Source organism: Ovis aries, chromosome X (genome assembly GCF_016772045.2).
Source record: "Ovis aries strain OAR_USU_Benz2616 breed Rambouillet chromosome X, ARS-UI_Ramb_v3.0, whole genome shotgun sequence".
Lineage (NCBI taxonomy): Eukaryota > Metazoa > Chordata > Mammalia > Artiodactyla > Bovidae > Ovis > Ovis aries.
This window is the reverse complement of record NC_056080.1, coordinates 51168897-51186508: the sequence shown is the minus strand read 5'-3', so window position 1 is coordinate 51186508 and position 17612 is coordinate 51168897. Positions and strand designations below refer to the sequence as shown.

The 17612-nt window shown below is 48.5% G+C and overlaps 1 protein-coding gene and 1 long non-coding RNA gene across 6 annotated transcripts in view; one reads left to right on the top strand and one right to left on the bottom strand.

The window, feature by feature from the left end:
* IQSEC2 (IQ motif and Sec7 domain ArfGEF 2) overlaps positions 1-17612 on the top strand; it is a 77464-nt gene that overhangs the window by 15355 nt on the left and 44497 nt on the right. For all 3 annotated transcript variants that reach the window (XM_027963362.2, XM_027963361.2, XM_042242426.2), the window contains exon 2: positions 7669-7698. In XM_027963362.2, coding sequence (XP_027819163.1) covers positions 7669-7698 — 30 coding nt within the window. The remainder of the gene's footprint in view (positions 1-7668; positions 7699-17612) is intronic.
* The window catches only part of LOC121818361 (uncharacterized), a 41590-nt gene that overhangs the window by 4516 nt on the left and 19462 nt on the right, over positions 1-17612 (bottom strand). Inside the window, exon 1 of one of the 3 annotated variants that reach the window (XR_006058403.2) lies at positions 12426-12500. The exons of the other annotated variants lie outside the window; for them this stretch is intronic. This is a non-coding gene — a long non-coding RNA (uncharacterized LOC121818361). Of the gene's footprint in view, positions 1-12425; positions 12501-17612 lie in introns of those variants that run through there. 3 annotated transcript variants of the gene reach the window in all.

The following is a 17612-nucleotide window of genomic DNA, read 5'->3' as shown; positions in this document are numbered from 1 at the left end:
GAAAGCTCTCACGTGCTCCTTTGGGTCAGGCCACAGTCCCACTCATCTTTGTAGCCACTCTGTTCCCTTCCTCACCCTGCATTCAAACTGTACAGAACTGTCTAGGATACCCTTGGCAAAGTGGACTGCTTTGTGGTTCCATGCCTGTATTCTGGCTGTTCTCTTGGCTGAGAATACCTTATACCCCTGTCTACATGGCGGATATCTACTTGACTGTTGAGGAACATCTTCACTCTCTCACTGTTTCAGGCACTTGGAAACAGTGAACAAAACAGATTTCTGCCCTGCGGAGCTCACGTTCTAGTGTGTGAATGTAGGGGGTGGAGACAGAAAAGAAACAGACAAGAAGATACAAAACATGTCAAATAGTGGTAAGTGCTTTGGAGAAAAATAAAGCTGGTCAGGAGGATGGGGGTGCAGGAGGCTCAGTCAGCCCTACCGTAGCCAATCTTTGCATGCCCATTATTAAGCAGCCTTTTCTCATTTGAGCATTTTCTGATGTTATTATGTATTCATTACAACCACAATCCTTCCCACAACTTCATCAGTACTGTTATTATCTTTATCATATTGGTAAACAAACTGTGTCTTAGAGATGTAAATCATACGGTTAGGAGGGGCAGAGCTAGGATTCAAACCTTGACCTGTCTGACCACAAAACCTGTACTCATAACCTCTAAGCCATTGTGCCCCCAGTAAGCCTTGCAACAACTCTCTGAGACTGGAATTAGTATACCTATTTTATAGTTGAGGAAGCTGAGGTTCAGAGAGGAGAATGGATTCACCCATGGTTGTACAACAAATAAATAGATTTGAACCTAGATCTGTCTAAGACTCAAAGTTAGGCCCTTCTACCAACGTTGAGGCCTAGGGACCTATGGACTTGCCTGCTTCTATGTTTATGTGGCCCATACAAGGTACCAGTTGAGGCCATTAGCCCTTTCCCCTTCTCTCACCACTTGTAGCTCATATGGAACCTTGAGATGTATATGGATATCCCAGCGCACATCCAAGCCCTGACTATTTTCCTTTCCCATTGGCCACCCTAGCAGATGGACCTGGATAATAAGACCACACAATTCCTGCAAGTCAGCTCAAGAAATATAGACAGGGAATTCTGGGTTCTGAGTACCTGAGTGAAGTCTAGAAGGGAAAAGGCCAGAGATCCTAATGGGCATATTCCGTTGTCCCACAGACCATTTACCTCACAGGAAGGGGCCTCTAAAGTGTGATATCCAGTGTAGGAGCGTCTGTTTCCCAGTACAGCTTATGATATTGCAATTTGTAATAAGCTGAACTCCATGATCCTCCTTTGGCTTCCTGAACTAGGTCCTGCTTTGCAGTGGGGGCAGGGACTGGGCCTTCTGTGTCTCTGGTCAGTGAAGGCCAAAGCCTTCCTGGGTCCTCTTCACAATATTTTATTCATGAGTATCTCAGGATTCTTACCTTCATTTCTTAGGAAATTTAAAAAAATTATGCATTTAATACATTCTTCCATTTGAAAATTTAGAAAACTAGAGGAGAAAAACATTATCCATAATTACAACACACAGAGGCAGCTACTCTGGACATTTGATGTATTTCCGTTATTCTCTGAATTCTTTTCATATGCTTGAAATAATACAGCAGGTGTAATTTTTCCTTGCTTTGTTCATTTGAACATTTCCCCATGTAATTGCATATTCTTTAGAAGCATCATTTTTAATGGCAACTGATATACCATAATGTACTTAACCATCCTCTCAATGTAGGGCATAGACACTGGGCCTGTTTTTTTCACTGGTTTAAATCATACTGCAGTAGGCATCTTTGCACATAACAGCTTTTAGGGAACTTAGAGCTTTTAGGGAACTGGTCTTGTATAGGAACAATTGTGTTCAGCTTATTTCCCTTTCTAGATGGTCCCTCTGGCTAGGTCTGATTCATACTTATAGTCATTTATTTATTCATTCATTCCATCCCCACATATTTACTGTGTACCCCTGTGGATCAGACCCTGGGAACTGGGGCACAGGCATGACTAAGACACGGCCCAGACTGCCAGGAGATCCCAGTATGCAGGGAGAGCCAGGCTTGGAAATGGACACTTTCAAAACAGTTCGATCAGGGCTGTGATAGAGGCAAGAAAAGGATCTTGTGGAAGAACAGAGGAGGGGTTCCTCATCCAGGAGGGGATATTAAGATAAGCTTCCTGGAGAAGGTCTTGCCTAAATGAGTCACGGAGGATGAATAAGAGTTGGCTGGAATAAGAAGGGGAGCTTCCTGTTAAATACAACAAGTTGAATAAACTTATTTATCTCTGCTGCTTTCACAAATTCCACTGAAATATGAGTAAAGGAATAAAAAAGGTAGAAACATGAGGTCTGGGATGCTAACCAGAAGTAAACTATTCCATGCAATGAGCCCCAGAAATGCTTGGGGATCAGAGGTACCATGAAGCATGGAAAGTAGGATAAGGCATACAACCCAAAACAGGGAGAATATTGAAAGACTGTGAACAGACCATGTTGGCTCCTCCCCAACCCCATTCAGTCAGGGACACCCCCTGCCTCCACTGGCTCCAGTCTCTGCAGATGGAGGGTGATTCTTTGGCAAAATTGAAGTTATGAGCCTCTGGGGGTGAAACAGGGCTGCAAGCAAAGTGACCTACACCCCCAAAACAGTGGAACCCCAAACTCGTTCCACTTACCTACTTCAGGACATCAAAGTCAGGAGCACACAAGAGAAAAGGATTCTTCTCTGGGGAAACTGAAAGACCCCAGACAAAGGCCTCTTAAAGATGATATTTGGGAGTCTTCCATCCAAAGAATAGGCTCTTAGTCCATTAACTCTCTAGTGAAGCCCATCACCTGGCCAGCTCCACCTACACACAGAGATTGTTAGTGTCATTGGAACTGATCACCAGGGCTCACCAGCTGAGGACCCTTAAAATAGGTATATTTCATTTTATGTAAATTAAACCTTAATGTAACTGACATTAAAAAAAAAAGGCTTAGGTAGCCAGAGATGATCAGGTAGTACAGAGCTTTTTGAGGAAGACCATCAACCTGCAAGAATGACCCCAAAAGTAAACAAACCAAAAAAGCTTGGAGCAGAGGTAATGAAGGGAGGAGAAGATACCTGGGAAATTTAAGATAACAAGAGCCAACTCAAAATTTTAGCCAAAGGGTTAGAAAATAAAAGTTGAGGAAGTATCCGAGGAAGCAGAAAAACAGGATGAAGAGATGGACAACAGAAAAGATGAAAGCATGGAAGGATCAGCTGAGGAACTCCAACATCCAACAATAAGAGTTCTGGAAATAGAGTATGGAGGGAACAGCAGGAAGGAAAGGATCAAAGAACATGTCTCAGAACCAAAGGAGTGAAAATCCCACCAAGTAACCAGCAAAATAAATGACAAAAAGACCCTCACCAAGGTACACCACTGCACAATTTTGGAATAGCAGAATAAAGAGAAGATTCTGAAAGTTTCCAAGGAACTCTAAGTGTCCCTTGGACAGCAAGGAGATCAAACCAGTCAATTCTAAAGGAAATCAACCCTGAATATTAATTGGAAGGACTGATGCTGAAGCTCCAATACTTTTGCCACCTGATGCAAAGAGCCAACTCATTGGAATAGACCCTGATGCTGGGAAAGATTGAGGGCAAAAGGAGAAGGGGGCAGCAGAGGATGAGATGGTTGGATGATGTTACCAACTCAATGGACATGAGTTTGAGCTAACTCCAGGAGACAGTGAAGGACAGGGAAGCCTGGCGAACAGCAATAGCAACTAAAAGCTTCCAGAGAAAAAAACATATGTACTAAGGATCAGGAAAAAGAAGGGTATTGGACTTCTCAATAGCAGCACTGGAAGCTGGGAGACAATGGAGCAACATTCTCAAAATTCTGTAGGACCATAATTTCCAACCTAGAAGCCTGTACAGAGTTGAATTATCAATCAAGGGTGAGAGCATAATAAAGACATTTTCAGACAGGAGATCTAAAGATTTTATGTCCTAGGTCTCCTTTCTCAGGAAGCACTGGAGAATGTGCTCCAGCAAAATGCAAGCATAAACTCAGAAAAAAAAAGGCCAAGAAATTGAGGAAGCAAAAAATTAACACAGAAGAGAATTGAAGGGAATCCCAAAGTGATGGAGGAGATCTTAGTGCAGCTTTGTGCAGGCCTGGAGAGCAACCAGTCTGGATTGCAGTAAGGACGATGTCTCAAAGGAAAAAAAAAAGTCTGATGGCTTATGGGATGTGTCAGATTGCATTGAGAGGAGAAATGCACTTCTCACAGAGTTTAGGGAGAATTGATCATACAACTGAAAAAAACTGGGCTTCCCAGGTGGCCCTAGTGGTAAAGAACCCGCCTGCCAATGTAGGAGACGTAAGAGACTCAGGTTCAATCCCTGGGTTGGGAAGATCCCCTGGAGGAGGGCATGTCAACCCACTGCAGTATTCTTGCCTGGAGAATCCAATGGACAGAGGATCCTGGCGGTCAACGGTCCATGGAGTTGCAAAGAGTTGGACATGACTGAAGCAACTTAGCACACATGCATGATTTGTGCTTGAGAGATGTTCCTTTGGCAGCCAGTGAGAGAACGTTGCTGTCCATTGGAGAGACTTGCAGTTAGACAAGTTAATGTTTGGGAGATGAGGTCTCTGGTTGTGCCAAGCCAGGTTCTTAGCTTTTAGAGATGCTTCTCTGGACCAGGGCACACCCCTTCTCCTCAGGATGCTTCTGGGAAGAGCCCTATACACAGTAGGTCTTCAAGTCTCCTTTGAAAATATGTACCTTCTCTTTGTGTCCAATCTCCTTTCTGTTGGACAGCTGATCTTGCAGACATGTTGCCCAAATGCTGTTAAGAAACCATCTCTTTCAGGTAACTGCATATCTCGTTTCTGATGCATTTCTCATAGCTCTCAGAGGACAGCCTTGTTTATATAATTGTGGGTTGTTGGGAGAGAGGCACCTTATTTCCTCCCCAGGTACTTTTAATAGATGACTTGGAGGAGCAAGATGAGAGGCAGGGGATCCAAGAGGCGAGAGCAGAAACCCCAGTATGGCATTTCAAAGGCTTATATTCTTTTCAGTTATTCTGCCCTGCTGTCCCTATACATCCCCCAAAGGTTCAAGACTGTCAATATTTTGCCATTTATTCTCCCATCTGCCAGATTGCCCCTTGTACCTGGAAGCAGCAATGTCAAAATCCTTGTTCTCATTACATGCCTGAGTTTTAGGTTCAGTAGAGATTCCCTGGTGGCTCAGACAGTAAAGAGTCTGCCTGGAATGTGGGAGACCTGGGTTCGATCCCTGGGTCTGCAAGATCCCCTGGAGAAGGCAATGGCACCCACTCCAGTACTCTTGCCTGGAGAATCCCATGGATGGAGGAGCCTGGCAGGCTACAGTCCATGGGGTCGCAAAGAATCAGACACGACTGAGCGACTTCACTTTCTTACGTTCAAAAAGTATGGTCACTATACTCATAGACTTCAGTCAGTTACTGTTTATTGAGCATCACTCTTGAGGATGGGAGTTAGTATAGCCAAGCCTTTTGAGAACTCTGGGGTCCAGGCCAGGCCCCCCTACTTGTGTGCTATGGGGCAACTCATTTCAACTTCTGTGAGTCTCAGTTTCATCATCTTAGAAGTGGATGAGTAATTCCCACTTTGCAGGATCAAAGGAGATCGTGTGTCAAAAGAGCCCACCACCTTGCCTGGTACATAGTAGGTGCTCAGTGATTGTTCACACGGCAGTGCAGGTTACTATATATGTGGCTTATGCCCTAAAGTAGATCGAGGCAGGGGGCCAGTCTGTGAGCAACTTGAGGGCTTGTATTCCTGACTTGGGGCCTGTTATATAGTAGATTGAATACATGTGTGCTGGAGATTTTGGGGTGGAGTGGTGAGGAGACCAGCCTGCCCAGAGTAGAGGGTTCGTGTTAGGGAGAGACACTGAGGGGCTTAGCCTCCATTCAATGACAGCTGGGGAGTCATTGAATTAGGCCTATCCAATCTGGTACCTGCAAATGATTGAGCCAGGCCTCAGAAGCAATCTTGTTGTGGCAGGGTGAGATGGAAGTTTTAATAAACGTGAAAAGGTGTTCCGTGGCCCTAATCCTCTGTCCCTTTAGAGGGCTGCAGAGGCTAAAGATTGGACCTACTGTTGTCTACTGTGCCAGGCTGAACCTCACAGCCACCCCACCCTCCTGCCCCCCTCCCTTCCCCTGTCATGTCATTTTACAAGTGAGAAAGCTGAGGCGGGACATCGGACAGTGCCTTGCCCGGGATTATGTGGCTAGTAAGTAGCAGAACTGGAAGCACTGGCCTCACCCACTGTCTGTGCTCCTGCAACCAGATGCTTGCCTGCCCTCCCTGGCCGGTGGGTGCTCCATTCACTCTTGCAGCAGATACTCACGCTGAGCTCCATCTCCCTTCCCGCGTGTCCCTCTCACTTTACACCCAGCATAGATGACTCTCCCCTGACTCAGGGCCTCACTCGGGTTGCTTCTCACTTTCAGTTCTCTCACCTGAGGACAGAGCCTGTGATGTGTTCATCTCTGTCTCCTCCGAAGTGGAGGTGGGGAGGGGGGGTGGGGAGGGAGGGCAGAAAAGGAGGAAGAGGACAGAGAGGGGACAAGGAGGTCGCTTCACACACTCTCCGCACTTCTTCCTAGCACCCTGGTTCTTCTTCCTCTTCCTCCCCACCCCTAATGACAGCCCCAGTGTCCCTCCCCTACACACACACACACACACACACACAGACACACAGACACACACACAGACACACACACAGACAGACACACACACAGACACACACACACAGACACACACACAGACACACACACACAGACACACACACAGACACACACACACAGACACACACACACACACTCTCTTTTAGGGAGGAGTAGCCGGAGGGGTGTGGTTCCGACTTCACTCATTCTCTCAGTCCGCCAGGCGCTGTGTCCCCAATGCTATTCTCTTCTCTTGTCCTTTCTTTGCCTCCGAGGGGGCCTCACAATGAAGAAGGCAGACCAGTGTAGTAGAAAGGAGCCCAGCAGCTGACTCACCCTCTCAGCCTCATTTTCTTCATCCGGAAAATAAGCAGGTTGGACCAGGCAATTGGCAAAGCCTTTTCTGTGTTGTTAATAATACCTGGCATTTGTCTGCTGGGTTCCAAAGGGCTTAATCATCCTACCAGCCCTTCGGGGATTGGCCTCGTGTTACAAGTGGGGAGACTGAGGCTCAGATTCCAAGCAAGGGGGTGATTTGCCCAGGTCACAGGGCTGTTAAGTGGCAGAGCCAGTATCTGAGGCTCCATCTCTCTGGATTTAAACCTCAGACTCTGCCCCTGCCCGCAGCCACTCCAAGGAAGGCTCCTCACCATGACCCAGTAGGCTAGAACATTGTTGGTCCCTGGCACTTCCTTGACCTCAGCTCCAACCACTCTTCCCCTCACTCACTCCACCCTTGCCACACTTTCCTCCTCCTTATCCCAACAACTGGCCAGCCCCTCCTCCATCTCATGGCCTCTGCACTGGCTATTCTCTCTGCATGAAATGCCCCACCCCTCATTTTCATGATGTATAAAAGGTGTCAAGGCCACTGTGTAGAGCAGAGAGAGGAAAGGAGTAGAGCATATACTGACTGTTGTTGGTTTTTTTTCTGTGTTTCTCTTTCAGATCTGATGGTGAGAATTCCAGAACAGTCAGGTCAGTACCTCCTTTCTTTAGCAGTAGTTGGGAGATGGGGCAAGAACTGGGGTGGGGGCAGGGACTGGGGTGGGGGCCTCTGGTTTGTCATTTCGGGATTCATGGGAAGGGCGGGGGCCAACTCCAGGGGTTTTGTCCCATTAGTATTAGGGGTGGGGATGGAATGGAGTGGGAGGGCCAGGGTGAATGTGGCAAGCATGGGGAGGGGGTTGAAAACTCTTCCTTAGTCTTTCTGACCCTCACTGACTTGGGGGCTTGGCTGAACACTGGAGCGGCCCATGTGGGAAAGCTGGACCAGGAACCTTCTCCCTCTCTCCTCCCAGGAGAAGGGGACACAAGGGAAATGGAGCTTCCCTTGTCTGGCGTTTGTGCTGCACCCTGGCCTGCACTAGCCCTGAGTAGTGGGGTTTGGATGGACTTTTTGATGTGACACAATCTAGACATTAGAAATATACCTTATGGTAACCAGTGGATTTTTTTTTTTTGCATGCTTGGTGAAAAAGGCTTACAAGCATCACTGAGTTTGCAGGGTGTGATCAATCTGCCATTTGAGGAGGTGGGGGTCAAACTGGGATAAAGATAAGAACTATTAGTACATTTCCCAGGCCCTAACCCATCAGAAGCTTCATGAAAACACAAGTGTCAAGGATAGGGACCATGTGGGAATGATAGGGGACTCAGGATATGGCCCAGTTAGGCAGCATCCAGGCCAGGGGTGGGCCTCTGAAAGGAGATGGGTCCCAGCAGCAGAGGCATGAGATGGGTCATTCAGTTCCAGTCAGGGCTGCGACTAACATACACAGCACCTATGTGAAGAGTAGAATCCACTGAGTGGATCAGTTGGAGGAATGTTCCCGTTCCACTGGGCTCCTGCAGCCCCTCACCAGGGTTCCTGGCTCAGTGAGCAGAGCACAGGTTGAATTTCAGCCCAAACTCATGCCCTCTTGGTTGTAAAGCTTTGTGCAAGGCACAGCTTGTCCAACCATATGCAGCAGCCCAGGTCCTGGCATCCAGGCAGTGGATATGGGAGAGGCAGAGGATCCCAGCATTCAAACGGAGGTGCATTAATCAGACACGCTGTGTCCTCGCATCCCAGGCAGGGGGTATGGGATGAGCATGCTGGTGCCCTGTGCCAAGGTATGGGCTGTGGGATGGGAGCACACTTGGGCCAACAGGGAAGTGGGAAGCGTGATGGATGCAGTCAGTCCCAGTGTCTAGGCAAGGGGTGTATGATGAGACACAATTAGTCCTGGCCTGCAGCCAAAGAATATGGCCTTAGTACAACCTGTCCTAGCATTTAGGAAGGCACTGGTCTAGCAAAGAACACTGATTCCAGTGTCCCACTGTGGGTTTGGAAGAAGACAACTTGGGCTGACTCTGAGCAAGGCCCCTAGGCAGCCCCATTGATATATGCCTGCGACTTGTCAAGGAACCCGATGGAAGGCGTCTCTAGCTCTTCCCGGCACGGGTGTTCCAAGGACCTATAGCTCAGGGCATTTAATAGCATAATCATATATCATATGATAGTGTACATTGGCCCTTTACAACTCACAGAAGTTGTCAGGGGCTTTCTTTCGTTTGATCCTCCCAGCGACACTGTAAGTGGAAGCTGGGTTGGCCTTATCATCATTCTTTTACAGTTGAGGAAACTGAGGCTCAGGCTGGTTATAGGTTTTGCCCACAGCCATGCAGCTAATTTATGGCTGAGCCACCATGGCAGGAGCTCTCAACAGCCTTGCAGATAATAATAGCCATCTCATCCTCATCCTAGTATTAGTAGTCATAGCAGCTATCATTTGCTCCTCACCTACTAAGAACTCTGAACATGATCTTATTTAATACTCCCAACAGTCCCATTAGGCACGGATTGTTACAAATGAAGAAAACGGGGTTCCCCAGATGGTCAGCGCCTTGCCCAAGGAAATAAGAGCAATGGGCGGGGCAGCATCACTCTGACTCACACTCTGGGCTGCCTGCTTCCAAAGCTGGCATTTGTTTTACTAAGATGTGCTTCCGGACATCCACACTGGACCTACAGTCAAGGAGACTACAGGGACCTTGAGGACTCAGCAACTGTGGAAGCAAGGGTTAAACTTGGACTGTGGAAGGGGCTGGCCTGAAATAGCACTTGTGGGGCAAAATCTTGTAAACATGGTGGGACGATCCTTTAACTTGGAACCTGGGCTGGCTGGGATCAGCTGAGGATGCTCTCAGGCCCCACGTGTAAATTCTTGAGCTCACTTCAGTTAGGCATCAGGGAAAGCTTCCTGGAGAAGGTGGTGTCTGAGCTGGGTCATAGAGGACTGAGACACGGATTTTGTGTAAGGAGGGCATCCTTGGAAAAGAAACCAGCAGGCATCAGAGGTGAGGGGGCTGGGTGGGGGCAGTCGGTCAGACTAAAACAGATCTGGGCAGGAAAGGAGATGTTAAAAGCTCCTTAACAAAGGACTAGTTTGGTTGGGGCTGGGTCACAGACACCTTCTTTCATCAGTGAGAGCCAGAGGAGGTTAGAGGAGGGAGGCTGGGATCTGCAACATAAGAGCAGCAACTGGATCTGAGCAAAGGGTTCCATTTATGGCCGGGTCGCCTACTAGTTACATGACTTTGAACAGATCTATTTCCCCCCCAGGAGCCCCAGGGTCCTACCTCATCTAATAAACATTGTGTATGTGGAGGGGAAACGTTAGGAGGGTAGAAGGAAAACATCAAGGAAAAGAGTTAGACCTTGGCTGTTGTGAAAGTGAAACAGGAAGGAGTGAGTAGGGTCAGTGGATTGAAAACCCACTATGGCAAGGCCCCAGGCATGAGGGCTTTCAAGTATGGGGTGCCAGAGGAAGTGTGGAGTCTAATTAGAGCTGAACAGCTGGTGTTGTGAGAGGGCTGTGGGCAGAAGAAGGTGCCTGGACTTCCTGTGGATCCATGAGAAGTTGTCAGACCTAGAGATACCTTAAATCCAGGTCCAGAAAAGGATAGACAATGGCTCAAGGTCACAAACTAGTGCTCAGCAGAGCCTGCCTCTTAGCTGTGTGTTGTTTGCAAAGTCACTTACAGCTTCTCTGATCCTTACTTTCCTCATCTGTAAAATGAGGTCAATAATTCTGACTTCTTTGGGTTAATGAGAGAACTTAAAACAATGCTCAGCATAAAATGGTGGTACAACACATTGTAGTGCCCTTAGCCAACGCCTAACCCAATCCATTGTCATTTATGGGGTATTCAAGCTTGAGAAATGTGGAGCGTAGAACTTGAAAACAGAGGGGCAGGAGGGGCTGATACCCCTGCTACCCAGAAGGGGAGGGAGCCCAGGCCTAGAGGCACCACCACTGCAGTGAGGGTGAAGCTGCAACTTGGGGGCCCTGGGCACCAGGCTGGGGTTGCCAGGCAAGCAAGGATGAGAGCCAGAGGAGGTGGCCTGTTGCTAGGGAAGGAGGGAGCGGGTGGGGGAGCTGTTGACACCCGCAGAGCCAGGGACGTCCCCATGGCAACGGAGCCACTGCCGTTGGGAGGAGAAGTGGGAGGAGGAGCCAGCGCTGGCTCTGTTCCCAGAGGAGGCCTCCCACTCTGGGCCTCAGTGCCCCCATCTATCCAACCGGAGCTTGGATTAGATAATTTCTAAAAGATTCTTCCTTGTTTTGACCTCCTGGCAATCTGGGGTGGCTGAGACCTCACAGACCTTCCATGGCTCCCCCACATGCCCAAGACACCACCAGACACCAGAGCTGCCCCAGCTGCTTCCAAAATCTTCCCTCCATGCGGCCTCCTGTTCAGTGCAGCCTGGTCGCTGGCCCCGCCCAGCTCTTTGTTGATACCACTTCCTTTGCCTGGAACCTTGTCACTTACCGCCTGCTCAGTGCTCTCAGGTTCCGGTGGGCCCAACTCCAGCCCTGTGCACTCTGGAGAGCCTTCCCTGGCTGCCCTAGCCTGCTCAGACTGCTTCCTCCCTCCTGGGTTCCTTTGGCCCTACAGGTCTATGCTTCTCCTGTTCTCCTTGGTAATTTGCTGCTGCATTGCATCGAGCTACTTCTGAGAGCTTGGGCTCCCCATGACAGATTCAGATCTTTTCTGTAAATTTATGATGTCATATTGCAAATCCCCATTTTATATATGAGCCAGTGCTCTGAGAACTTATGTGGCTTGTCTGAGCTCCCCAGGTCCTATGTGGTGGAGCCAGGCTTGGAACTTAGCTCTGTGTAATTGCTGCTGCCCCAGGCCCGAGGTAGGTTATGATTTATCAGCTGCAGCAGTGCTTGTTAGGTGATAGGTAAAGTCCGTATATGCTGGCCACCATGCTGGTCACTTCACCTGTGTTTTCTTATTTCATCTTCACAATAATCCTATAGAGTATATATTCTAGTCACTTTACAGGTGAGAAAACTAAGGCTTATAAAGTTAAAATAATCTATCCCCCCCCCACCCCCTGCCATAGAACTCAAATACAAATTCAGAGTTGTGGTCACCACGCTATACCAGAGTTAACCCAGTTGTATTCCAGAAGCACGCACAGAGTATTCCCTAGGTACCAGTCTTGTGTTGGGAGATCCATGGTGGAGATGGAAGTGGGCTACAGACACAGATGAACCAGCTCTGGCAAGCTAAAATGGGAGTTTGTTGATGAGAAGCCAGTTCTAAGGACAAGAGGCTGGAAGAGGTAGCACTTGACTGATAGTGGGATGGAGGAAGAGGGTAGGGGTGGGGAGGGAGATGGGTAATTTTCCCAAAGAACATACCTTTTCCCAGGAAGCTCACAAGGAGAAAGAAGAGGTAACGGGGGTTCTCCCGCTCCTTCCTGTTTATGTTCCCCTGCCCCCTCTTGGCCCAGCCCCAGGAAGTGGGTGACCCCTAAGCTGGCTGCATGCCTGGTTGGCACCAAAATAAACTTGCCTTCTCTCTCTTCCCCTCCCCTTGTCTCCGTCCCCTCTGTCCTGGCTTTAATTAGCAGCCCTGGGGATGAGTCACTTGGCAGCTGGGGAGGGAGGCTGCTGAGAGCCCAGTTGAGCCTGAGTTCCTGGCCCTCACCTCGCAGGCAGCACTGCTGTGTTCTTGGTGTGGCTCCACGTCTGTGCGGGTGTGAGGAGTACAGGGACAGTGCTGCGTAGCAGGCTGTCTGTATAGAAGCAGATCTGGTTGCTGCTCTATTTGTCTCGGTGTCCCCTGAATGTTGATGTGTGTGTGTGCGGCTATAGGACATATCTGTGGTCACAAGTGTCAGGAAATGAGGGAGCATTTGGGTGAACAAATGCAAACGCTTTGTAATTGTATTCACCCCTCCCTACCTAAGTGTTCTTTATGCGTTTTTGCTTATGCAAGCCCTGCACTTATATCCCTGATTTTTCCCTTGTCTTAGTCTAGGTACACTTTGTTGCAGGGAACTGAAACCCACTCAGACATGCTCAAGAATAAAGGGTGGGGAGGGGGAGACTGTTGTGAGACTACATCTCACAGAATCTAAGAGCAGTAAATGACATATAGCCCAGCCTCATGCTAACTGGAAATAGGACCAAGAAGTGAAGGAGCAAGACTGCCCCCCACCCCAGCCCCATCTCTCTCTGCATCTCCCTGGCCCGTGCCTGTCTCTCTCCATCCTTCATGACTTGCCTGGTCCCTGTCATCTTTTTGTCACTGACTTCTCTCTCTGGAGTGCCTTCCTCTGCTCTCAGGTGGGCTGATGTGGCCATCAACCTTGAAGTTATATGACCTTCCAGCTCTGGGGCCCACCCCCAGGTGACTGCAGCGTTTTTGTCCATCCTATGGTAAATTGAGGCAACAAGGGGTTGTAGGTGGGAATGGATTCTCCTAGAGGTGGGTGAGTGTGTGCCCGTGCGTGCTCAGTTGTGTCCAACTCTTTGCAACCCCATGGACTGTAGCCCGCCAGGCTCCTGTGCCCACGGGATTTTACAGGCAGAAATACTGGAGTGGGTTGCTATTCCCTTCTCCAGGGGATCTTCCTGACCCAGGGATCAAACCTGAATTTCCCATGTCTCCTGCATTGGCAGGCAGATTCTTTACCACTGAGCCACCTGGGAAGCCCAGGAGTGGGTGAGAGTAGAGGCCAAATACTAAGGACTTGGTGTTTCTTCTAGAGTGCCCACAGCTTTTATGTGTTCACAAGCGAGGTCAGAGCCTGGGGAGCAATCTACTCAGAGGCCTACTATTGTCAGCTTGCTCATCCATCAAGGTTGTGGTTCATACTCTAATGCAAGTCGACCTTTGCTCACTATGCTTTCAAGTTCCACGCTCTTGAATCAGAACATGCTATTTTATCTAAAAATTTCCCCTTATTTTGTGCCAAAACAGCCTTTAAGTGCATGGTGGGTATTACCATCACTCCCAGTGTACGGTGATTTTCATAGCCTCAGAACAACTGGCATACTACTACTCATGATACAACTATTCTCAAGTTCTTCGTTGTTTCAGGAATTTGCACATTTTATTAGTACAGCGACTGAATTTATAGTTATCTGAAGTATATAACTACAAGCACACATTATCAATATTATCAGCTTGACGCTTGAGCTTACTTTTCCATTAATACAAACCCTGCTGTTTTTACATTAATTACAGAGGGAATTAATGACCCCTTAGACAGGTTTTCATCTATGAGTAAGGAGTTTGGAACCAGCTGTGTATATAATGACTGTTCTCCAGAAGCAGGCACAATTCCCATGACTCTGACCTCGGCCCTGGCCTCCCACCCTCTGGCTGAGACTGGAGGCTGCCCCCTACTTCCTTGGGGAGTGCCTACTTCAGGTCTGGCACATATCATGTGCTCTTGTTATTTTTTAATAAAAATGATAGTTTTCTTATTGTTAAAGCTATCTTCCACACATAGATGGTAAACCTGAGTAGGAGAGATCATTCCAGGCTCAGGACAAAGCCTCTTTCAACCTAACAAATGCTTTGATTTAGAAAATGTGTACTATGTATCAGGCACTGTTAGGGAGCATTCCACACACCTTTATCTTTAATCTTCCTGGCAGCTCTACCAAGTAGGGGTGATTGGATCCATTTTACAGGGTGGGGGGAACCAAAATCTTCAGAGGTAAGATGACTTGCCCGCGGTCATCCATCCATCTGCCTATCCATCCATCCATCCATTTAGTCATTCATTCACTCAAAGATAATTTCTTGAGTGCCTACAACATGCTAGTTTAGTTTCGCATACAGAATGTGTGAAACTAAATGTGGTTGATACAGTGATGAATAGTAGAATCCTCCTGTGAGGAAACTCACCCTCTCTTAGGAAAACAGAGAAGGAAACAGACAATTAACAGAGGAAGTATAGGGTGCTGTGGGAGACCCTCAGAAGTATACCTAACCCAGCCTGAGGGTCAAGGAGTCTTCTCCAAACTGACCTCTAAACTGAGACTTGGTGAATGAGTTGAAGTTAGCCTGGTTTTTCCAGTGGTCATGTATGGATGTGAGAGTTGGACTATAAAGAGAGCTGAGTGCCGAAGAATTGATGCTTTCGAACTACGGTGTTGGAGAACTCTTGAGAGTCCCTTGGACTTCAAGGAGATCCAACCAGTAAAGCTTAAAGGAAATCAACCCTGAATATTCATTGGAAGGACTGATGCTGAAGCTCCAATACTTTGTCCACCTGATGTGAAGAACTAACTCATTGGAAAAGACCCTGATGCTGGAAAAGATTGAAGGCAGGAGGAAAAGGGGATGACAAAGGATAAGATGGTTGGATGGCATTACCAACTCGATGGACATGAGTTTGAGCAGGTCCCAGGAGTGGGTGATGGACAGGGAGGCCTGGCTTGCTGCAGTCCATGGGGTCTCAGAGTCGGACACAGCTGAGCAACTGAACTGGTGAGGGATGGAGGTGGGGTGAGGTGAAGTGGAGCATTTTGCAGGCAGAGCAAAAAAGTGTGCCAAGGCTGTGGGAGCAGTATTTGGTACCTGCATTTGTGAAGAACTATAGCTGTATCTGTGGAATTCCCAGGTGGCTCAAGTGGTAAAGAATCTACCTGCCAATGCAGGTGATGCAGGCTCGATTCGATTCCTGAGTCAGGAAGATGCTCTGGAGGAGAAAATGGCAACCCACTCAAGTATTCTCGCCTGGGAAGTCCCATGGACAGAGGAGCCTGGAGGCTTACAGTCCCTGGGGTCAGAAAGAATTGGACACGACTTAGCAACTGAGCACATAGCTGTATCTGTAGTGGGATGGGGCTATCATGAGAAATAGTTTGACAAGGGGGTAGAAGATATATTGGGAGACTGGGGTCGGGACCCTGGTCAGTCAGACCCAGAGCCAAGGAGCTGCAGGACCCAGGAGTAGAGTTTCCATGATTCCCTGCTTGCCTCTTCCCAGCACCAGCCTGGGTGGGCCTGGCCAGTGCCAGCAGCAGGCCAGGATTCCAGTGGCCACAGTGCCCTCTAGTGTCCAACAGCCTGTCTTGCAGTTTCCACGTCAGTGTGGTTTGTCTGTCTCCCAATACCAGCTGACCTTTGTGACTAGGTGCCTGTGCCGGATGCTGGAAACACTGGGATGAATAAGACACGGCCCCTGTCCCCACCAAGCTCCTGGCCAGAAGGGGAAACAGCATGTGGGGAAACAGCATGTGAACACACAGCGCTGGAGAAACGCAGGGTGGGAAGGACGCAGGGGAGTCAGGTTCCCAGAGGGTACCACTTCTGAGCAGACTCCATCTCTCACGAGGTGGAGAGATGGCAGTGGGGGCAGGGTGGTGGGGAAGAGTCTTCTGAACAGAGGCAAAGGTGAGGACAGAGAGCAGAGTGTGGCAGACAATTGCAGGCACTTTTGTCTGGGTGGAGCACAGGTTGAAGATATGAGGGGAGGCTGAGACCACCTGGAGGTTGGGTGGAGGGGGGGCAGCTCACAGAAGGTCCTGGGATGCCTGACAGGCAGTTAGTGAATGGAATCATATAAGGAGCTTCCTTGCCCTTTTGGGATCACAGACCCATCTGAGAATCTGATAAAAACAATGTTCTCCCAAGAAATGCACTCATACTCATGTTTTTCATACAACTTAAGGGACTTCAGAGACACTCTGCACTCCAGGTCTATCCACGAACCGCAGGCTTCGAAATTCCTCTTAGTATAAATACTGAAACCTTACCATGGCTTCTGGACTCTGCGTGATTGGGCCCCCGCCTATATCCCTAATCTCCCCTTTGCTTTTTTCCAGTCAACAATGTTGGCCTCCTTGAAGTTCCTGGAAATACCACCTCAGGTCTTTTGCCCAGGTTGTTTCCTCTTCCTGGAACGCTCTCCCCCTGCTACCTCCAATTTTGCCCAGCTTAATTCCACTAGTGGTTGAATAATGTCTGTCTCCTCTCACTTGGATATGAGCTCCATGAGATCAGGACCTTGACTGCCCTTAGTCACTGCCATATCCATTCCCCTGCCAGTGCCCTGTGGTTGGGTTAGGCTCCTCACCCTTAATTCCTTCCCTTCAACCCCTAGAGGATTATCACATGAGTTGCGCCAACAGGCTCAGATATGTCTGAATTTCAAGAGTGGCCCAAATGAAAAGGTATCTTCCTAGAAATCTTCCCCTGCCTGAAACAAACAGGTTTCCCAAGAGCCTCCCCTACCTCCCTGGCTGAAGGACCATGCTCTCTCAGGCTCCAACTGAGACTTTTCAGCACGTGCCTATCTGTCTCACTGAAACTTCACAAAAACCTGTGAGAGAGGAGTTGCCACTCACCTTTTACAGATGAACAAACCGAGCCTCAGAGGGGTTACCCAGTGGAAAAGTAGTAGAGCCAGGATTTGTACTCAGCTCTGCCAGGCACCAAAGTGTAAGCTCTTTGCCTCACCAGAGAGGGGAAGGGGCTTGCCCAAGGTCACACATCGGCCTTAGGGCCAGAACTAGAATTTATGTCTCTTGACTTCTACCAGGCCAAGATGAATGTTTGGGCCACAGGTGCCACTTTTAAGACAG